Source organism: Carassius carassius, chromosome 36, assembly GCF_963082965.1.
Source record: "Carassius carassius chromosome 36, fCarCar2.1, whole genome shotgun sequence".
Lineage (NCBI taxonomy): Eukaryota > Metazoa > Chordata > Actinopteri > Cypriniformes > Cyprinidae > Carassius > Carassius carassius.
In genome coordinates, this window is record NC_081790.1 from 6877305 (window position 1) to 6900737 (window position 23433).

At 35.9% G+C, this 23433-nt stretch overlaps 3 protein-coding genes across 5 annotated transcripts; all 3 read left to right on the forward strand.

Annotated features, from left to right (window-relative positions):
* Nucleotides 1–3069: 3069 nt before the first annotated feature.
* On the forward strand, nt 3070–7517 carry entpd2b (ectonucleoside triphosphate diphosphohydrolase 2b). Of its 2 annotated transcripts, none has more exons than XM_059525527.1 (9): nt 3070–3313; nt 3893–4010; nt 4199–4349; nt 4926–5085; nt 5301–5528; nt 5646–5915; nt 5994–6113; nt 6535–6669; nt 6838–7517. In XM_059525527.1, the coding sequence occupies exons 1-9, from the start codon at nt 3074–3076 to the stop codon at nt 7042–7044; spliced, it is 1629 nt and encodes a 542-aa protein (XP_059381510.1). In that variant the 5' UTR covers nt 3070–3073; the 3' UTR covers nt 7045–7517. The 2 variants fall into 2 exon arrangements, with proteins under 2 accessions (XP_059381510.1, XP_059381511.1); XM_059525528.1 differs by having other exon boundaries at nt 6891–7517.
* A 444-nt stretch (nt 7518–7961) lies between these two features.
* zmat1 (zinc finger matrin-type 1) lies at nt 7962–12768 on the forward strand. Its single transcript, XM_059526024.1, has 7 exons — nt 7962–8215; nt 9586–9692; nt 9794–9883; nt 9988–10120; nt 10215–10475; nt 11106–11196; nt 11561–12768. Exons 1-7 carry the CDS (start codon nt 8086–8088, stop codon nt 12498–12500), a joined length of 1752 nt encoding a protein of 583 aa, XP_059382007.1. The 5' UTR covers nt 7962–8085; the 3' UTR covers nt 12501–12768.
* Nucleotides 12769–12904: 136 nt separating this feature from the next.
* Nucleotides 12905–20148, forward strand: cd8b (cd8 beta). 2 transcript variants are annotated; one of them, XM_059525529.1, is made up of 7 exons: nt 12905–13832; nt 16315–16480; nt 17732–18082; nt 18567–18653; nt 18746–18832; nt 19206–19239; nt 19594–20148. In XM_059525529.1, exons 2-7 carry the CDS (start codon nt 16435–16437, stop codon nt 19610–19612), a joined length of 624 nt encoding a protein of 207 aa, XP_059381512.1. In that variant the 5' UTR covers nt 12905–13832; nt 16315–16434; the 3' UTR covers nt 19613–20148. The 2 variants fall into 2 exon arrangements, with proteins under 2 accessions (XP_059381512.1, XP_059381513.1); XM_059525530.1 differs by lacking the exon at nt 12905–13832 and having other exon boundaries at nt 16452–16480; nt 17732–17797; nt 17898–18082.
* Nucleotides 20149–23433: the final 3285 nt, after the last annotated feature.

Sequence of the window (23433 nt, forward strand, 5' to 3'; positions counted from 1 at the left end):
TAGAAATAACATTTCTATGTGCCAATAAATTTGTGCCATGTCAGTTGCAGACCACAACTAAGTGTCTTTTCAATTTTGTGAGCATGATATTATATTCACTATTAAAAATATTCATGGGTTTCATTTATTTCCAAACCATTATTTTGAGCATATATTTGTACCCAGAAGAGAGGAAAACTTGACCAAATTCTCCCAAAACCATGCTTATATATATTGTATGTAATATATTTATATTGTATAAATGCAGATATTTTTTTTCTTTTAGGGTTAGGTTATAAAGTGTATAACTATCTGTGTATAAAAACAACATCAATCTATGCATTTTCCTCGTGAATGTGTAAATATGTGATTCATGTACAAATAGCTAAACAGATATTTCCTCGAGTAAAATCTCAATTTACGAAGACGTGCACATAGACAAGTACTGCAGCAAATAAACAAGCCTTCCACTTTTGACTATCCATTTCCCAGAAAGTTCAATATTAGCTACAAGCAGTTCTGGGGAGGAGGAGATGTATACATTAGTCAGACGTCTACGTTATGGGCCGGGGGTAACGTTAGTGGTCAAAATAATCTTTCATCATGAATTCGAAAGTATGAGGAAAATGCCTGACAGTGTATTTAAGAGGCGGTATCACCATCATCATTAGTAAGGACAGTCTGTTCCTCTGCAAACACTGACGTCTGCAACAGGTGAGTTTACTTAAGTCTTTGCTGCACAATAGGCTACTACATGATAGCTTATTTACTGAAACGTATTACTGTTTAGTTTTTGAACTGCTAAACTGTGTCACCATCCTACGACACGGCATTATCGTTCCATTATCGTCAACAAGGCGACATCATCTTACCTGCTCTTACGGGATCTGTTTATTCCGACCACTGACTGAACGCAGGTGTAAAAGGGATTGCTACTCCTGTCTAAAACAAGCATTTTTTAACGTTGTAATTCTTAAAAGTGAAAGACCGAACAGCATTAGTGGGAAAACAAATTGAAATTTTTGTTCTGTTTTTAGCGTTGTTTACATTTAACGTTCCCTCTATTATACCATTTGCGCCAAAATATGCTTCCATATTTCCACTTCTACATTTCTAATTGAAAAGAGACATAGCCTACCTTGTCATACCTTGACAAAGGCTACTAACCAAGACGTTGGAGAATAAATAGCCTATGCTTAATGAGTGTGCAGTTGTTCTCTTTTAATTAGATTTTATGTTTGTTCCTTCATCTTGCACCTCTTTAACGTGCGCGCGCTTTGCCTCCAGAGCTACATTTCTGCCATAAAATTGTCACTGTCGTAAAAGTAAAATTTTGAAAGAAAAAAAAATTACCGAGTAATAAAAATTCGTAAAGCGTTTTGGACAAAATGCCATGTTAATTATTGAGATTCCTTTTTTTTTTTTTTTTTTTAAGTAAAATGCAATTAGTGCTGGTTTGTGGAAAATTCACGTTGCTAGGGAGTTGCCATGGCATGTCATCGCTATGTTGTTGCCAAAGAGTTTTTGGACTTGACCTCATGTGTGTGTGTGTGTGTGTTGTTGTTGTTGTTGTTGTTGTTGTTGTTGTTGTTGCTATTACTTGCTTAATCCATATGACCACTTTATGTTTCTTCTTTCAGACACTTGCTGGCAGGTGGTAGTGACAGTTGCTCTGTGGGCAAGAAGCTTCTTCTGCGGCAATGGGAGAGAGAGAGGCATGCTTATTTTCACCTGTTGCTCCTGCCGGGACCTGGATTAAACATTGCCTGTCCAGCCACTTCAGGCCTAAACACTCACTGGAGGAGGGTTCCCAAGGTGGCCACTGGTCATCTCAGCCATTTTGCAACAGAAAGAGACTTGTGGTGGCCCTTCTGGTCATTTTGGCTTTGGTTGTCATGATGCTGCTCCTGCTGCTGAATTATTATTGTATCATGGTCTGGCACTTGTGTCAGCATGAAGAGTCTGTTCTCCCATTGTTTCAAAACACCACACCACAACTGGACAAGCTGCAGTGAGATGTTACATATTTTGTTGTTTTAATATTTTGTGTACCCAGCTGGGATGAATTTATATGTTATGCTGCTGTTTTTTTCTGCTTCTTCTTTTTTGTTTGATAAACTAAATAACACTGAAATTTCCAGAAATTTCAAGTTTTGTATTTATTTAAATGATTTCCTAGGTTTGCCATTACACTGAAAATTATGCCTATTTCAATTCGCAAAGTCACTGTATTTATCCATTTATTTACATCTGTTAATCTTTATCTAGCGAAGCTTAAAATGTAGTTAAATACTCTTCATAAAACCGGTTTTGTTTTAGCTTTGTGTGCTTGTGAATCTTTAAACAGAAATGTTTTGTGAGAAATGCTAGTTTTCCTCTCAAGCCTTTCAAACATACACAGAACAGAATATAACTTTTATTGAACAGACTGTATTGTAAACAATATATCACCAAAACATAACCTTTGACATATTTTTGACGCCTCATTCAATCTAAGATCTAGATGTTTGGCCTTAATCTAGTCATTCTGTTTGTCATAAAATAAGCATTAATGCTCATGCATTCAAGTGGACAGTAATCCTCCCCAAAATGTAGATGATGTCACACAACTTCTTCTCCCTTTTCAACAGCAAACAGGAAATTCTTACCACATGTAGAATGGTGCATTGTGGATACAAAGTAGGCCTGTAAATGCAAAGTGTCTCCATTCTTGGCAGGAATTATCTTATTCAGAGCATGCTGTCTGTGTCAGCTTTTGAATAGAGGCAGTGGACATTGAAAGAAGAGAAACCTTGTAAATAAAACCGGTCTCCATCACATTAGTCCTGCTGCTCATGAATGACTCTAGATTTAGTCAGCTGCACCAGCAGACACACCTTTAGTCACATTTTAAACAGATGATGGAAGAAGATTTAGGAATGTTTGGAACACTCCCTTATACTAAAAAAAAAGGTTGTAATTAATGCAGGACATTTTTTGTTTCTGTTAAACAAAAACAACAATTATTATTACAACAACAACTATTATACATCTATCTGTATTTCCAAACAGTCTGTACACTTGCAAAATTGGTGTTTATTACTATTCTAAAGAAATGGTTCTGCTGTTACTAACTGGGCTTTTCTGTACAAGAGAAGTCTTTTCTCTTGTTAAGGAACTGGGCGGGTGGAGGGGTTTCCCTTGTTCCTTCACCATCAATAGCACCAGGCAAGCCCCAACTTTACTGATGGATAAACTGTTTGTTGTCTCAGCGGTGCTCTTTCTGTTTGGAATTGTGTCTATTCTACTCCTGACTGTATCCATACATGAAATGAGGGAGCCACCACAGTACATGGTAAGTATGATTACTTCTGTGTCCTGATCAAAATGTCGAATAGTTTCTTTTGTTTTACTCTCTGTGTGTCTCTTGCTCTCTATCTTTCTTTCTTTCTTTCTCCTGTAAGCTAAGTTGCATTTTACGCAGTGTTTCCTGATTAATATATTTGTCTTGGGGAGGTGAGCCTTCACAAGGTAAACATAGAGAATGGTAATTTTGCTCCTGTTGGGAACCATGGAACAAATAAAAATGCAGACTCGAGATAGTTTGTTATGTCAGATACTTCTGGGAATTGTGTCTTCGGGCAACAGGTACATGTTAACCCCTGGGAGCCGTGGGTAAACACTGTGTAACAGATCACGGAAACACACAATATGTACAAAATCTTAGAAGTAATTAAAATAATCTCAAAATATGTGATTACAGTGGCTTATGTGTATAAATCACTGTTATGTTCTCATCGTATTATGGAAATTTAGGTTCTGTGTGAGATAAATAATAATAATAATACATTCTAATCACATAGATTTTAATATTGTAATTTCTTTTTTTACACTTTTTACATCTCTCTCTCTCTCTCCCTCTCTCTTATTGCAGTATGGGGTTGTGATGGATGCTGGGTCCTCACACACTGCTTTATACATCTACAGATGGCCGGCGGACAAATTAAATGGCACAGGTGTGGTCACCCAGCACAGCGAGTGTCATGTCAAAGGTCAAATGACTTTCTGAAATATTTAACATTTTTCAGGCAGATTAATGGAAGAGATATAGATAAACATCTAAAGCGTAAATAAATTAATGAATATCAATATTGATAAGATATTTCAATCTAGTTATAATTCATAATTTCATAAAAATATGAAAACTGATGTAATTATGTCTTGTTTTTCTTCGGAGCAGGAGGAGGAATCTCTAGTTATGCAGGGCAGCGGGGCGCAGCGGGCCGCAGCCTTGAGGCGTGCTTGAAGCAGGCCATGCACGACATTCCCCCAGACAGACATCATCGCACCCCTGTGTATCTGGGAGCTACTGCTGGCATGAGACTTCTGAAGTGAGTGTGTTTTATGTTGCTACATGTAGTATTGACTCGTTTTATGCATAAAGGCCACATATAAAAGTACACATCCTATTTTAAAAACTTTTTCTGGTAGTCTCATTTTCTGTTTAATCTTGTTTAAGTAGTGTAATTTTTCAGTCAGATTAATGGTAAAGGTTTTTCTCATTCTGATAAATACAGAAACAGCAAAATGCAAGTTTCAAAATATTTCATATATATATATATATATATATATAGATAGATAGATAGATATATAATGTAATTAAATAAACCTAAGAGGAACAGATCTTTACAAAAAAAATTTATTAAAATTAACAAAAATATATTTACAAATTTGAAAAGAGAAAAGGTTTTACAGGTGCTTTTTGGTCGTCCTAATGCAAACTCATACATTTAGTGGCTTAATTGTTCAAAAGCTTTCTAGGGCCAGTGTAGGCTATGTTTTGGCACTAAGAATTTTATATCTATGTAGTAAAATTTTGTTTTCTGCTGGGATGGCATTTGCTGATTGCTTTTTTTCATTACCCTCCAAATACCTTTCTTTCTTTTTTTTCCATCTTTTTTTTTCAGAATTACCAATCCTGACAAAGCATCTCAGATTCTCCAAGAAGTCAAACAAAAAATCAAATCCTTTCCTTTCAACTTTCGAGGAGCAGTAATTCTGAGCGGTCAGGAAGAGGGGGTTTACGGTTGGGTCACTGTCAACTACCTTCTTGAAAACTTCATAAAGGTGCTTTTCTTGTTAGAGTATGTCTGTCTTTTATTGTCAGTGAAACTGTCCATAAGTTAATTATGCTTAAACTTTGTTGCTTAAATGTCATCATAGACATCTAAATATTAAGCCAGTGTTTTGTTTATTGTACAGTATTTTTACAGGTTTCTCAGATGCTTGGGCCATCTAGTGGCAATTTTCTGTTTCTGTTTGCTCATTTCCACTCTATACAGTATGGCTATGTGGGCCGATGGATTAACTCTGGCAGAAAAACTGTCGGAGCGCTGGATTTAGGGGGGGCATCCACACAGATCACCTTTGTGACCCCAGAGGCGGTTGAGAACGAGTTGAACAGCATGACTATGCATCTCTATGGGCAGGATTATTACCTCTACACGCATAGTTACCTGTGTTACGGTAAAGAAGAGGCTCTGCGCCAGATCCTGGCCTACCTGGTTGAAGTATGACATTATGCATCACAAATCAATAATACCTCATTGTATATGTGTTGGAGACTTCTTGGTGAATTGTTTTTGTCCTGTCACAGTTTAGATTTCTCTAGGATGTTTTAATTTCAGTCACAGGGTAATACTAGCAAAGTGTACCATCCCTGCTACCCATCTGACTTCACTGATTTCTTCAAGCTGGAACAAGTGTTTGACTCTCCTTGTACAGTGTCTAAGAGACCCAAACCTTACAACCCTCATTCCTGGATCAGGGTGCAAGGCTCCGGGGACTACCAAAGCTGCCTTGGCAACACTTCTAATATATTTTCCTTCCAGTTCTGCCCCTTTTCTCAGTGTTCCTTTAATGGAGTTTTCCAGCCCAACATCAGCGGGAGCTTCATGGTGAGAGGCCCTGGAATGGACAAAGTGGAACGTACGAGTTTAATAGAATAAAATCTTATGTATTTGTCTGTCTTTTAGGCCTTCTCTGCATATTTCTTCACTCACAGTTATCTCCAGCTGAGTACAGGGATAAACATCAGAACCTCTGCTCAGTTAGAGGAGGCTACCCAAACTGTGTGCAATATGACCATAGAAGAGGTATAATTTATGAAGTTTTTTTTTTTCTTCGTAAAATACTAATTCTTGTTTTAGCTACCTCAGAATAAATTAAAACCACTACAACAAATGCTATCAGGATTTATAAAACATGGTGTAATTTACAATTAAAATATTTGAATATTACCCCCATTTTAGTAATAAGATATATATATTAAATGTATTTATTATTTATTTATTACATAATATATATATATATGTGTGTATATATATAATTTTTTGTAATATTATTGATTTCAGATTTATTTATTCCAAATATTAACTGGATATTTATGTATTATGTATATTTATGTAAAAAGTATTTTTGTTTATCATAAAAATACACTTAATAAACATGCTGCATTGCATCTCTGAAGTCCTGTAAATCTTAAAAATTCATATCTATATCTTCTGTTCATTATAGATGACCAAGAAAGCTCCTGATTTGAAAAAATACCTGAAGGATTACTGTGCCGTCGCAGTGTATATACAAGTGCTAATGCTAAGGGGTTATAATTTTGATGAGAGTTCTTTCCAAAATGTTGCTTTTCAGAAAAAGGTTAGTTCATCAAAATTATACTCATATGCTTGTAAATCACAGGACCACCGTAACCTTAACCACAAATAATTTGACAGTTTGCTTCTCAATAAAATTCAAATTGTGTGAAAGTGAACTAAGTACACAAAAAAATGCAAACCCACACTTTCAGTCTCCACTATGTCACAGGCAGGTGAGGTGTCTGTGGGCTGGGCTCTGGGTTATATTCTTAGTGTGAGCAGTCTTCTTCCAGAGGAACATGCGGGCATCAGGAAGGGCTTGTGTCCCGCAGCATGGATTGGCTTGTTGGTTCTACTAACCGTCCTCCTCACTGCCACCGTCTGTTACATGGCTCTCCTGATTCAAAGGAAAAGGAATGATGAAGATGTCTCATAGCTCACTGCTATGCCTACAGTTGTGTTTGGACAGACTAAACAAAACTTAAATGCATTCATACTGTACTGTCTGTGTTAATATTACATCTAATTTAACTTTTTTTCTTTCATCAAAACTTGTTAGGAAATTAAATTGAGGCACAAAATGAATAACACTAAATAATATTATATATGGTAGCCTACTGTATACTATGGTGTATCTGATATCATTACTGTTGTATCTCAACAATGTTACGGTTTTAACAGATTACAGCAAATTTGTCTTTGTTTATCTTGTGTGATACACTAATCGACTTTATTAGATGAAAATATATGTATTTTGATGAGGACTGTCGATGATATCTGATCAGTGATCCAGAACTCTCTTTGGCCAGTTCACATTTGTCTTCAGTTAATGTAGCCTACACTAAGAAATTCACAGCATTTCAAATATTTCTCAGACTGAAGGAATAAAACTGTAATGTTAAAAATTTACCAAGCTGAATTCATTTATGATGCAGGTTACTGAAGAAAGTGTAAACAAAAGCAGATTACAATATGTTTAACAAATACCAATTAATCTATAGACCTATTTTATTATTTTACCATCAAATCTAAAGTTAGCTTAGAGTTAACTCGGCAAAATGACAAAAAAAAAGGTTGAATGTTTGATGACCCTGTTTGCATCAGATCTCGTTTTACTTCATTGTAGTGTTACAGTAGGCTATATTAACAACTTTTTTTTTTATCAGGAACTGCTTACCATTTTATTTATAACTGTGGGCTTCATAATATGGTAAACTATGATATATTTGCTTCGTACAATATAACGCTAAGATTTATTTTAGGTTTTTCAATTTACTAAGACAAAAACATAAAAACACCAGATGATGGCAGTAAGCTTCTGCTTAATTCAGTGGCTTGCACGTAGAGAAACATTTCCTACTGCGCATGCGCATATCACCTCCCTTCATGTTTTAGCCATTGCCATGTAGGGCTCTTGGGCTTTTTTAGCGTAATCTGCTACAGTTTTGATTTATTTCCAGGTTTTTTTAAAAAAAAAATGTCCGAGCTTGAAGCTAATGTATCGTGTTCTCCGCAGTGTGCGGAAACAGACAAAATCATAAATTCAGACGATATCAATCCAGAAACAGTACAAAACACTAACACCAATATTTCTCAGGTTGAAGAAGGTGAGTCTATCAGTTGAAACCCTTCAAAAACTTCAAAAATGCAGTCATGTGGAGTTTATTTGCATCGAATGTTTGTGTTTGAGTTGTTTGAGACGGATTCATGGGTGCTAATAAAGCGTAGCGAGTCAAAAAGCTAGGCTAGGCTAAATATTAGTACCCATGATTTATCTTAAACAACCACCACAAAACCCCCTTTTTAAAACAAATCTGATGTGTTTAAAAGTCGAATGTCATTCTTAAATCGGCTGAAAATACACGTTAAGACACAAAATGTGGAGTTAATGAATCATAGCATCGTGTAAATAGATTAATTCGCCGATGAAGCAACAATCTAGCCTTTTTAGCCTCCTAATGATCCCAATAATCCTCCATTGTAGCTCGTTTGTGACATTTCCAAACGTTTTAGTGCATTTTAAGTTGATTGTTTTTATTTCTGACTAATTCGTGTCATTTTATATATGTATAAATTAGTATCACATTTTATAAGGATTGGTGTTAATGATGTTTTAGACAGTATTACATATAAATAAATGCTCATTTAGTTATGTTTTTTATGTTATTTCAGTACTTTATGCACAACTTTATTGGTAGCTAGATTTTTGAGCTGATAGTACTATGACAGATTCAGGAACAAGACTGACTAAATTATCTAATCCAAATTATCTATTTAGGTATGCATAGCATCAAGACTGTCATTTATTGGACTAAAATTATTAGTGATTATTTTTTATTTATTATTATTTAAATGAACTGGAATCATTTCAGTTTTACATTATGATATACCGATGCCTAGATTCAGGAGTAACATTGATTTTTTTTTTTACTACAGATTTCTAATATGGGTCAGTCATTAGTTATCAGGCATAACATTAAATAATTGTCAATTTATGCTTAATTCTGTTAAAATATATATTTTATTTGCACCACAACAACCAGATGCATTATTACTTACACGCTTTGCTTGCATACATTGGGCCTCATTCATGAAATTAAGCAGAACGAATTTCTCTGTAAAAGCATTTGTTTATAAATTGGCACATTTAGTTCAGTCCAACAATTTATGTCTGAATTAATTGAACAAAATTTACTTTGCTTATGCTTTTTTTATTAACTCACAATTTGTCTACTGATATTTTTAAGAGATCCAGTACAGTACTGTCTCTTGTTCACTAGTTTTACCAAAAGCCTCACAGTGTATCTAAAACATTTCTAATCATAAATTTCATACCTTGAAAATCATATTTGTAAAAAAAAAATGAGCCATGTTCAGATCATGTCTATAATAACCACATCAGCTACACTACACAAGTATGTTAAGATTATTTCATACAGTAAATATTATTTTACATTAATGTCTAATTTTTTTGCAGGGTCCCAGAGCGACAGTGGTCTTCTCGAAGGCTTGTTGACAGATAACTTCTGTCACGTCTGTGAAGCAACCCTGCTTTACGAGTCCCAGAGAGTTTCTCATTATGAGGTTTGTGAGGTGGTTTTCATGCAACTGTATCAACTGTATTTTTTTCTGGCAAACACAAAAAGCTGCAGCCATATTTCTAACATTGTTTTCTATGTTGCCAGGGGAAAAAGCATGCACAAAGAGTCAGGATGTACTTGCAGAACAAGAACACTAAAATAAATAAGCCGAGCCAAGATTGTGGAGGCCTTCTGGTATGTAACAGATCATACAGAATATGCATATATTGTGCATATGCATACTGTATATTGCTCTTAAGTGTTCGTATAAAATAATTCACATTTTATATATTTTACAGAGAGGTCTGTCTGCAGAGAAGTTCTGCGAGCTGTGCAACATGGTATTCAGCTCTCCGACTGTAGCCAAGTCGCACTATGAGGGCAAAGTTCATTCAAAGAACATGAGAAAAAACAATCCTCTGCCACTTGGATGTGAGTGAAATCAAACTGGGGACTGTTAGGTTTGACTCTTCACCCTTGTGGGCTAAATCTGTCATAACACTATAATGTTATATTCAACTTTCAGCGCCTGTTCTAGAATCCACGATTCCTGATGTACACCCATCAGAGGCTGCTGTGCAGAATCAGATCAGTTTGGAGCAGAAGGACACTTCTGGCTTGGGCGATCAAGAGGTTGATCTCAGTGACCCCAACAAGTACTGTACACTGTGCAGCGCTTCCTTTAACAACCCTCTGGTCGCCCAGCAGCACTACAGCGGACGGAAGCATCAGAGGAACCAGGCCCGGCAAGAGATGCTGGATCACATGGGGGAACAGGCAGAACATGGTATGCGCTAAAATATATCTACACTGACCAATTTAAACAATGTTAAAATTAATGACAAATTTTATTCAGAAATGCCTAATTAATTAATATGGGAAGTCGTGGCCTAGTGGTTAGCGAATCGGACTCGAGTTCGAGTCTCGGGCCGGCAGGAATTGTGGGTGGGGGGAGTGCATGTACAGTTCTCTCTCCACCGTCAATACCACGACTTAGGTGCCCTTGAGCAAGGCATCGGACCCCCAACTGCTCCCCGGGCGCCGCAGCATAAATGGCTGCCCACTGCTCCGGGTGTGTGCTCACAGTGTGTGTGTGTGTGTGTTCACTGCTCTGTGTGTGTGCACTTCGGATGGGTTAAATGCAGAGCACAAATTCTGAGTATGGGTCACCATACTTGGCTGAATGTCACTTCACTTATATGAAATTTAAGAATTATAAAAAGTGTGTTAAATTAAAATAAATTTGTAATGTCACATGTAATCCATTAACGTAAACAGAAATATTGTTGTACTCAGTGGTCGTTCATGATTTTTACATATCCTTGGTTGAAAATTTACTGTGCATTTGATATTTTCTTGTTATTTTACCCTGTTTCTTTTACCATTTTGTTGTTCTCTCACACACACACACATTCAGCGAGCTCCCTGACTTGTCCGATTTGCTGTCTGACGCTTAGCTCAATAGAGATGTACCAGGCTCACATGCAGGGAAACAAACACTTTGTCAAGTGAGTGACATTGCTCTCATTCGTTATTTTTAAATTTTTTAAATTAGAGAAAAAATTTGGCAAATGGATTCATTTCCTGTTGACTTTAGGCAGTAATAAATTGCGGTTATTTCTGGATTTTACATATTTGCATACACTGTAAAAAAAAATGCTGTTGTAAATAAAAATAAGGCTGTACGTTTTTTGATTTCAGTGTGTTATTTGCCATTTCGTTGTATTTTTATTTTTTTTGCTAACAATTTCTGAGTGAAAATTGTTTTTACAGCCCATTTTTTTTTTACTCTTTGCTATTGAAAAACTCATGTTTGTCAATCACTAGTTTAAATGCAAGACTAAATGAAATGTCATTAATCTTTGCCCTTAGAGAGAAGAAAGTTATGGAACTGTGCAAATCTCAGAAGAAAATGTACGACTCTTTCCAGGATGAGCTTGCTGACTACATCCAGGTGCAGAAAGCCCGGGGTCTGGATCCCAAAGCAGGGCTGGGCACCATAGGACAAGCAAGCAAGGGTCTGGATGAGAGCGTGAAAGAAGGTCCACAGAAAGCGGAAGAGATGCCTCATCCTGGGAAGCTGGTACCACGTTTTCCATCTCCTGGTTTCCCTCAACCTCACTGGAACCCGCAATTCCAGTCTCAGGTCAATCAGTTTGGCTTTGGTATGAGAGGCTCTGCCCCACACTATCAGCCGGGATTTATGCCACATGCCCGTCCTCCTTTCCCAGCTGGTCACCTGCATAAAAGAGGGAGGAGCCCTGAGTCATTTAGCTCCTCCTCTTTCTCAGACTCCTCCTCTTACATTAGCAGCAGTAGTGACAGCAGCAGCAGTTATGACAGCAGAGAGAGGAGGAGACGGAAGAGGAAGATGAAAAAGCGAGAAAAGAGAAGAAGAGACCTGGAGGACGGGTCTGATTCGGAACGAGGAGAAAAGAAAAAGAGGCGGAAGGGAGACAGGAGAGGAAGTGTAGAAGGAGAAGATGATAGAAAGAAATGGAAGGAGAGAAGAAAAAAAGAAAGGAGCTCTAGTGAAGACGAGGAAAGCAGGAGTAAAAGAAGAGCAAGCAAGAAAAGTAGGAGGCACGGGGAGAGACGAAAAGAAGAGGAACTCTTGGAGAAACAAGAGGTTGAAGTGCACGGGGAACCACAAGTAAAGATTGAGGAACCCATAGAGGTCAGGACAGAAACGAAAGATGGTAAACACAAACATAAAAAAGAGAAGAAAAAAGGAAAAGAGAAGATGAATCAAGAAGACAACAGGACAGAGGAGGAAAGACTCTGGGATGAGACGATTCTTGGCGTTTTTTAGACTTTTTTTGATGATGGTCTGATAGTATTGTTCTAATAAAACTGCACAGGACCACAGAAAAGCGTTTTGCTGAAATCTTCTGGGCCCTTCCACTATTTATGCTTTCTGAAGAACTCTAAAGTCCTTTCTTTTATACAGAAACTCATCTGATCACAGTTCCTTTGTAAGGAATCAACAGTGAAAATTTTGTCACGATTCACTCACCCTCATTTCATTTCCAACTCATATGTCTTCTATGGAACACAAAAATAGATGTTAAGAATGTTCATGCTGCTTTTTTCCAACACAACAAATGTGTATGGAAGCTCCAAAAATGACGAAAAAAAAAAAAAAAGTCAAGGTCAATATGACTTCTGCAGTATATTTCACGTTTTTTTTATTTTTGGTAAGGTACAGATCAAAACCGATTGAAAATATTGGTTAAAAATATTGCTGCCTGCAATTCCACCATTTCAACCTTGCTGTGTTGTTAGCTAAAAAAACTACAGCGTTTGTTAAAAACTGGCTGGCTAGCTGCACAATTTGTATGAATTAACTGCTACGTTTGGGGTACTTTTAGAGCTCGACAACATTCACTTTCACAGTGTGGAAAAGAGCAACATGAACATTGATATTTGTGTTCCACAGCTGAAAGGAAATCATACAGGTTTGGAATGAGATGAGGGCAAGCAAATGATGAAAATGTTCATTGCTTGAATTGCTCAGGACTAGAGACTTTGGGATGTCTCTTCTCTCTTGGAGAAATCACTAACTTTATACCTTGTGTTGTGATGCAAAAACACTACGTGAGCCATCCACCCATGTCCATGTGGACGTGTCCTTCAACTTGCTTCATGCTTTGATCAAATAACCCCCTCCCACTGTTTACATCAACATAGATTTAGTATTTATTGTTGAACTGTTTCTAAAACAATCTCTTATACATGAACTTTTGTTTCTGATTTTATTGAAGCATTTCCAGTTTTAGTCTCAAGGTGGCATTGATTGCAAGTGTACACACCTACTACAGTACACTGTGGATCTGCTAAAAACCTCTTTCAGACTTAATCTCTCTGTGTTCAAGAAAGACATGAAAACGGATGAACGGTGTGAATAAAATTAAGAGTTGTCAGAGTATAGACTATTGCATATCAGAAGAGCTCGGACTGCAATCCTTGTTGTTTTTGTTGGATTTCTGTGTATGTGTGGAACATTAATGTGATGCCAGGCTCATTTGATGCAGCATATGCTGGAATATTTATGTTTGCAGGTCTAACAGGTGCAGGAGTTAAATGAGGACATGACTGCTACTCTGTTGACCTCTTTCTTGCATAGAGCTGCATTTCCCTTTTTGTGAGTTATCACAATCATGCAATCATCCATTAATTTAATGAGTGCTGCTAAACCAATTTCCAATGTCTCCATTAAACGATCCTTAATTCACTTTTGGATCACTTTCTAAATGTGTTCATGGAACATACTGATCATGAGAAGGTGAATGTGGATGAATGTAAATGTAAATGATACTTGGGCTGGTTATCTCCAAAATGATGACGACAAAAAAAGCATCATAAAAATTTTGCACTGTATTCCGAGCCTTATATGTATTTTTGTGTCATAAACAGTAAAAATTCTGCTCTCCACTTCTATTTAAATATGATGCCTTTAGATGCACAGGTTTAGAACATGAGGTCTGAAATCATTTTTATCCATTTATCCACCTTCCGATTTCCAATTTGAAAATGTGAATGGACAATTGGAATTATAAATGACTAATAATTTTATGATACTTGTATTTATGATTATTTATGGTGACTTATTCATTTTAAAGACAAGCCTGTTGCCCCTCAATCCCTTTCACTATATAAAAGCCCAGTAAGTTGTTCAATATTTCTACTTTTGTGTCCGACGGGAAAAACCCGGTCTTCAATCTTCAAATGCACTTGTATTAAATTGTGGATCTAACACCTGTAGCTTCTCACACAGCTTTTGTACTTCAGAACTGTATGAACTTTTTTCCAAGTCTTTGCAACCGCAGAGTTGAAAGCCCTCCATAGACTCAAGCTCGTCGACAGTCACACTAAAGCGTTCTCTCGAGCCCCATGAGATCTCCTGTTTTCAAAGAATCGTGTGGTTCGGCTCCCTGTGTCTTTGTCGTACCCTCGACCTCCAAGGCGTGTGCGTCTCCCATATCCTCCCCCCTTCACGACCCCTCCACGGGCCCATGAGCCCCTCGAGCCCTTCTCAAGAGACGAGGGCCAATGAACGAGATCTTTTAACACCTCAGCTATAAAACTCCCACACAAGCCCCTCTGAGCGTCAGGCTCCAGAGTCCCACACACTCAAAAACTTCATTAGTTTGTCTAGAATGAGGTGGAAAACAAGCACGTTGATTTGTGAGTTGAGAAATGTTGGGCTTCTGATTAAAAACCAACAATTTGACTCTGTGGTGCAAAAACAGGCCTGCAGTTTTGTTCTTTAGGGTTGTTCGGTTTTACTGTTGTGATGCTATAGGGGGGAATTTTCAGTGCGCAAACCTTTATTTATTAATTATTATGAATTAAATATCTGTGTAACTTAATATGATCTGCTCTATCGATATTTGATTGCAGTGTTAAGCGGCATTTTATTTTATATATAGTTTATGATGTTAAAGTTTAAGTGCTTTAGTTTTTCTTTAATTTGACCTAACATAATTTGAGTAGATACAACTGTGTACATATAATACCAAACAAGTTTTTATATATATATATTTGTCAAATATTCTAAAATAATATTTTTTATGTATCTTTTAAAATCTTTATTGTCATTATATATATATATATATATATATATATATATATATATATATATAAATTTGTCACTAATTAAATTCAAAGTTGTTACTTGTTTCGGCTGTACTTTGATATAAATATTTTAAGCAGCATTATTGTTGTGTTTATATAGAATCGGGAAGAGCCACACATTTTTGGGGCATAATGTGACATGATAAAAATCAACACTTCGAGATTAAACATTTTGTTTGCCACAGCACATCAGTGCTTTTTCAGTATTAATGTGGTTATTGTTTAAGTGATTTTTTTTTCATTAATCAGCATCAGCAGTGTGTTTGAGTATGTGATTATTTTCAGTCTTGCCTGATATTTATCACAAGCGTTTTTATATTACATGTTTGAGTTTGATTTGATACAGTGCCAGCTGTTGTGTTCTGTGGACAGATGCAGGTGTTCCTCGGGTCACACACCTGCATTTGGGTTAAAGATCATTTTAGGAAAGACGTTCGGGGTTCAAGCAAACCTGTGCGTTTTGTTTCAGATTAAAGAGAAAAACAAAGTCATTTAACATTCACTAGAACTACACAAATAATAGAGTGACCATTGGGTTCTTCTTAATATGAGAAATACTATCTATTAAAAAAATTTTCCCGATTGTTTAGATCTCTTTTGTGAGTTCAGTGTAAACTATGTCTGTTTAAACCTCAAACTTTTCCAACAGCGTGTTGGTTAAAATATACGTTGAGGTCGTCAAAATGTCCATTAAATAAACTCTACTCTCTGAATATGACTCTAAAACATTATTTAAAAAGTTGAAATGCATCATAATTTATATATTTGCAACAGTGGATTGAGAAAATCAGTCTAAATGTTGTCCCTTTTGCACGCTGAAATATGACTTCGTACTTCATCATACTTTTTAATGCTTTTGCGTATAATATAGTAAATAGCTGTTAGTTTCTTGCTAACGAAACTTGAAATTTGTGTATTTCCGAAAAACAAGCCTCCTGATTTTTCCTTGATGTTTTCTTCTGTGTTTCCTCTGACTCATTCTCTGATAGGCTGTCAGTAATTGGTTCATTGGCCCCACACACTGCAGGCCCTCCTTTCTGCGTGACACATGAAGAACAGAAAGGAAAACACAGACACACAGTTGACAGCTCACACACAGACGCCCAAGGATGACCCTCTCTTGCATGTGCTTTTGTTCGTTCATATGGATGGCAGGTAAGTTTTTTCCCTTGCGTTCTATTTTTAGAGCTGTCAGACTTTTAATGTGATCAAACCTGAAACTTAAGTGATATAGTAACATGAAAACATCTGCAGAAGTCAAAGTAAATTGATGACTGTTATATCCTTAGTTGGAATACTGTCATAAATGTATGTGTCATCCTGCAAAGGTGGTATTTTTAAAGAATCTTTTCAAATAACATGGTGTGTGAAGGTATCGATGCTTCGTTGTAGGCCCAAAATCGTTTGGATCCTTAGGCAATTACGAGATTTGATTTAAGTGTTTGTATATTTTGCTAACGCAGTGCTTTCAAATTTGATTATATATAAAGGTTTTGCGATAATTATCACAGGTGTGTAATAATGCGTTACAAGCCAGGTAATCCAATAACTGAGTCCCTCACACTCAAGTTTATGTAGAATAACAACTTGGTCAGTTGCATACAAATATATTTTAATGTAAAATAAATACTAATATGTCTTAATGCATATATTCTTAAAATGCTGACTCTTTCTTTTATTATTATTTAATTTTCGCTCTGGTTTGTTTGTTGCTGGTTTTTTAGAATGATCTCTTTTGTCAAAGTCAGTGTTAAACCAAAACGCTTTGTAACTGAAATCTGATTCAAAGATTAACTTTTTATGCTTTCATACTCTCAACCTATTTTGGATTTCATATCAAACTGAATATTGTAATTTGTCTGAATGGATGAATTTTTTTTTTTTTTCATTCTCTGAAATATGTACTACATGTTTTCTTCGCATACTAATCTATGCCCACTTAAGCATATCTCAAAGTGTCAAGGCAAAAAATATGTGCTTTCCCCCCCCCCCCAGGCACTGATAAGAAAGGAAAACTATTTTGCAAGAGGATATAGACAATACAAATTGCCCATAAGCATAGTGTCTGTCTATTCAGGTTTCCATTCTTACATAACAAGGAAATTACTGCCTTATGTGTATCTAGTTCTGTATGGTCTATTGTGAAAGGGACTTTCAGCTTTTTCTGTTCTGTTCCACAGAGGTTTAAATCTACTTTAAACCTCTCATCTTTTACTGTTGTACTTTCTGCATAGAAAAAAGCTGAAAAATATCTGATTTAATACTGAATGTTGGTGCCCTTTGAATAGGTACCATTCAGACCCCTAAAACAATTTAAGTAGCTAAATTGTCGTTAACCCCAAAAATCTAATTGTGCATAACGAACAAAGCAGAACTTATGATTTTTTTTCTTTGTTTCTTTTTTAGCGGCTTCACTGGCCACCTTCCAAGCTACGCCGTTTGTTCTCTACTCCAAAATCAACGGCTCGGAAAGTATGTCCTGTGAATGTCCAGATCACTCCTGCCAGGAGGTTTTTTGGTACCGATACCTTGAGAGGACAAAGACTCTTCAGTTCCTCTTGTATTGTAACAGCGCTGGCAGAGAGAAACATGGAGAAAACCTGATCGCCACTCGCTTCAAGGGCTCGGTGTCCTCCGGACAGAGGGTGGTCTACAGCCTGCGTATAACGGGACTACAGGAGGATGAAATCGGCTTCTATTCCTGCATGTTCAAAACTAAAAGTATTATGCCTGTTGGATATTACATAATGCCTGGAGGTATAGCAGCGCTCTCCTTCTCTGTTTTGGTCCCCCACCTTGTTTTTTCTTTAATGGTGTTAGTGAACAAAGATTTCAGGATGAAAAAGTCAAGATCATCAGAGTCAGATAAGTAAAATCACACTAGCATTGAACTTTCCATCCCTACAGTGAGAGGATCTTTACCTGGTGTTAAGTTGTAATGTTATACACGTTATACAAGTATTCACATCTTTCCTGGTGCTCAAGAGCGTCTCAAGATCTTAAATGTGTAATTAATTCTTGCTTTTTATTGGGAGAAGTGAAGTGTTCAAAGATGCTGAGATGTTTGGCCTCAGAATCCTAGAGTTCTGTTAGTTTAAGCAGCCTTGACCTATCTTCGATCTTCTGGTCTGGAAAGTTCATGTTAATTGACTTGTTTGTCAAGTTGCTGGACACTGTTGTTGCACAATTTACTAGTTTCATATATGTTCTGTCTTGACGTTCTCTGTTCTTTGTTCTCCAGTGAATCCTCCGACAGTTAAGCCGCCAACAGTAAAGACCAAGACACCCAAGAAGACCTGCAATTGCAAACCCCCCAGCTCTCCTAAAGGTACAGACTGAGATGTGCTGTTAGATGTTACTCATTTTGTGTTGTTTCATACTGTTTAGTTGAATTGGTTTGTTTTGTGTCACATTTTGCAGGCTGTGAACAATCAGTGCTTTGGCCGGGCATTGGTGCTCTTTTGCTTTTGGCAATTACACTTGCTGGCACACTTTACTACTTCAGTCGTGAGTGCACACACATACACACACACACACACACACACAGAGTTGGCACATGTCTTTGTAACACACCGGTAAATCACAGTGGTCAATGAAAGAACGTAACAACTTCAGTTTGGCCATCTTTAGGGTGACCATATTAGCCATTTTCCCAGGACGCATCCTTGCCAGGATTTTTATATTGCCTAAAATAGTTAGTTTCTGATGTTCAGAAGTCCATTGTGAGAGTTTGTGAAGGTCTACCTCACAGTGCTTATAATTTAGTATGAGTAAAAATAGTTTACTGTATAATAAAAGTGAAATTATTTTGAATAGGAATTTTATATACATTTTAATATGCACATCATAATTTTTTCCTCTTTTTTATATGTTGGGACAGGTCTACCTAAAAAGTGTAGACATCGATTTACCAAGTAAGTCAAGAACTGTTTCAACGTGCTGCTACATAATGAGATTGTCAGTTTTTTTTGTTTTTTTTTTACATTTTAATTAATGCTTTTTATTACTAAAATGTCTTTTAAATAATCTTGTGGCCTTTCAGTCATGAAAATGAGCAAATAAAAGGGAAAGGTTATGGCTATGGGTAAATGTTTGTGACACTGGCGTCTCGCATCAAAGTCCTTTACATGTGCGTTTGCATTGGTTCTGTTTCAACATTTCGACTTATTAGACTCAGAAGAACTTTGATAAAAACTTTCTGCCTATTTCTGACAGCTTTAAGACATTTTTAAACTTTTAAAAAAAATAAACTGTCATTTTCTCCATAGGACGAATCAGTTGCGATGAGGTGGAAGAACACACTCTTCATGCCGAAACAAATGTAAGCATTTGGATTAAAACATGTTTTTGTAAATACAGTCTTTGTCTTATATATAATAATCTCAATTTTTTTGTTTATTTGCAGGTGGTGGTCTTTTTTCTATCCAAAGTTTGGACCTGTCGAAGTCTCCGAAATTTTGCCATGGTCTCACAAAAATCAAATACATTGGGTTTTAGAATGTGTGTATATAAAAAAACTATGTCTTAAATTTATAGTTCATTGTTTAATCGGACGTTATTCAATCAACAGTTCACTTACTGAATTCAAATCATTGTCTGACTTGACTCAATTAAACCAGAGCAGAACATACCACAACACTGAACTCACTCTAATCTTGGACTAACCTCAGCTGTCTTAATTGAGCTTTGAGTTTTGTTCTTGCCAGTACAGTATGCTTAATTTGTGACTGAATGTACAGTTTTCTCATTTTGATGTTCTTTTATCTCATATGCTGTCATTTTATGCTTTAATGTTATGCTCATTAAATAGTTATCTTTATCAAGTTTAAATTAAATGAGTGGGTTATTTCTCTGATGACACTTGTTTTGTTTTGTAGGGTTTTTTGGTGTCCCCTGTCTTACATATCTGAGGGTGTGTTGGTTTATGTGTTTGGGTGTTATCAAGTTTCCCTCTCTGAGCGTGTGTGTCCTCGTTATGAAACTATATAACTTGATATTGTGTGATCACAGCCAGAAAGTATAATTAGCTTGAAGTATATCTTACATATTAAGTCAGAGCAATAGACTACCTATACATACCTGTTCATGGTTAATGTGGTGAACTACAACCGTGCTAGAAACCTGTGAGAATTCCAGGAGAAATGAATTGGAAACATCCAATAAAAGTCATAAAAACTCCAGGAAAAAGTTGGTAAATAAACACGTTTTTGTTTTCTCATATAAAAGGCAAATATGGATAAATATAATACTTCAAATTAAAAGGATCTACAGTATTATACAGGAAAAACAATACAATCACAAAATAAATAAAAGGTCTGTCAAATAAACAAAACAAAAAAAATGTGAGTATGAGAGTAACTGTGCTGCCATTCATGTGCAGCTGTTCTTCTACTTTGAGGCAAATGAATAAACCTCTTCCTGTGCAAAAAGACAGAGCATTATCTCTCTCGCATCGCTCGTTCAACTTTGAGCTCTTCAGCGCTACAATAAAACAAAACCACCACAGAGAAACCACAGACCTTGCCGCATGGAGAGCGTCACAGGCACAGACTGTTAACACAAAACCCCCATTACACGCTTTAGTTCAGTCTCTATACTAAAGCATGCTATCATTAGTTCATTAGTTTTCAAAATAAATAAATATTAACTAGATGGAGTACAATAAAGGTCAAAGAAAAAGAAACATTATTCTAAAACATCAGTTTTATTTATTTATTGTACAAAATGACATGTACATGTTCAATGAAAAATGTTTTTTCTTTTCCACAGAGCAAGCAGAGTACAATACATACATACATACATATATAGGCTTTTATTTATTTCAATAAAAAACTAGAAAAACTTTATTTTAATTACTTTTGGCAAAAGTTTTATAAGTGTAATAAATTGCTACAGTTGTTTACAGTTCCTACAGTATTCCTTATTAAAAACAAAGAAAAAATGAGAATGCGTAGCACATTACTCACAGCAAATATCAGGTATGTCAATCAGTTGTGAAAATAAATGTAATCCTAATAAAGTGGATATTCTCAGATGCAAAAATGTTTATGCTTGAGGGCTAACTTTGGGTTTCACTTGCAAATATTCTGAAACATTCTTATCGTGGCATCTTATTGGCTTTTTTTGTGATCTTTGTATTTTAACTGGTGCGCATCTGCACACAACTCCTAACAGAATCTGACAAGAAATACGTTTGAAAGCATGATACATTTTCAAAAACATTATTACTGTATTTACAGTATGTTACACTGTGCAAAATTTACCATCTGTATTAGTATGTTTAGTTGAGTTCGTCTGTGTTCTGTGCCTCAAGTATATGGTATCCATGTTGGGTCACGAAACAAACACCTTCAGCTATGACAGGTTAAAAATTAGAGCAAATAAATTATACAATTATGGTAACATACTGTACACAGGATTTAATATTCTTAACCTTTTGTGCCAAACGTTAATAATTTCAGTTAACAATTAAAAAAGAAAATACAAGCTTAACATTTAAAAATATACTTAAATCACTTTAAATGTGATATTTCATTACTAAACAAAGGTCAGTAGATATAAATAGAATATTTGATCAATTGTATTATATACACACACACACACATAAACTGTAAAACAAAATTACCTTTTGAAGTTGTAAATAAAACAATGATTACTGAAGTATGTTTTACAAGAAATTAAAACTCCAGTCTTTATACTTCAAAAGTTTTTCTATAACATTTATTTCAGTATATATCAGCTTTAAAAACGTATGTACAAGCTTGCATTATTTTAGATTTTTTGTAAACACCCTTTGAATTAAATAGAATCATTATCCTGTGCAGTAATACAATAGTAAAATCGAATCACACGGTAGAACTGCAGAAGGTTCTAGAAAAATGTCAATGCTGATAGACATAATTATAAGGGACAAATAAAAATATCCCATTGTGAATACATTTCTGTGAAGTGGACAGAGTGCAGGTGGTATTCAGAAACTTGCATGCTTTCGTTTTTCTGTTTCCTATAATGTCTGTACACCTTTATTACACCTCTCATTTATCTTAACATGACAAGCAACACTGAAGTAAACATTAGAGTATCAAGCTGATTCTGCAAACATCAACACCTTATAGCTGATTAAAAACAATTCAAATACTCTTTCATTTCTAAAAAGTGCAACTCTATAATATAGGGGTTTTTGAGAAACATTAAAAGAATTTGAATTAAAAATAATAAGCTAATATCGAAATTACTATTAATTTTTACCACATACAGCACTGAGAACACGAGTAAAGTGAAACAAAAAGGTATAAAAAAGTTACCAAGAAATCAATTCTACTTACATCAGGTTATGATCTGTTGTAACTACTGTGGTCCCTCTCTGTGTGCTTCAGATTGATGGTACAGTGTTTGAATCACCTGAACTGAAGAGAACCCTAGCTGCAGTGACTGAAAGTCTGATTTTACTGATCTCTCTCTAAACTGAGCTCTCCGGAGTGGGCAGCTGTTTTACTTCATGTAATATTCCTCTGTTGTGGTGTGTGAAGGATGAGTTGGCCCTCTTCCTCCGAGGAATCCCCAGGTATCCCTCACGTTCACCTCTGTCTGGGCTTTGTTTTGGGTCCGAGACCCACATCTCTGAGATCAGGTTCTTTTGGTGAGTCAGACAGCGATCCCCAGGTAAGAAATCAATGAATGATGAGAAATTACCCAAACTGAGAAAGTGACTCAAAGCTAAAGGGGGGCTATGGAAACTGAGTGTGTACTGTGTCTCTGTTTGACTGGAGGTCTTCCTGGACACCCACTTGCCAGATATAAAAAAAACAAAATCTTCCTTTAAAGATGGGTCAAAAAAATTGTTTATGTTGTTTTTGATTATGAAAAAGAAAAAAAAAGTATTAAAAACATGTCTTCAAGTGTTTAGCAATGGATTTTCTATAATGAGCTGTATTAGGTCAGCTGTTCACAAACAAGTTAATTAACTTTTTTGATTGTGTTTTTTTTATAATAATGCACATAAAATAATTTTTACTTAATTTAATCATTTAAACTCTATGTAATGATAATATAGTATGTCAGGTAAATATTTTAAAGAATTTATGTACAGTATATGACCCTGGACCACA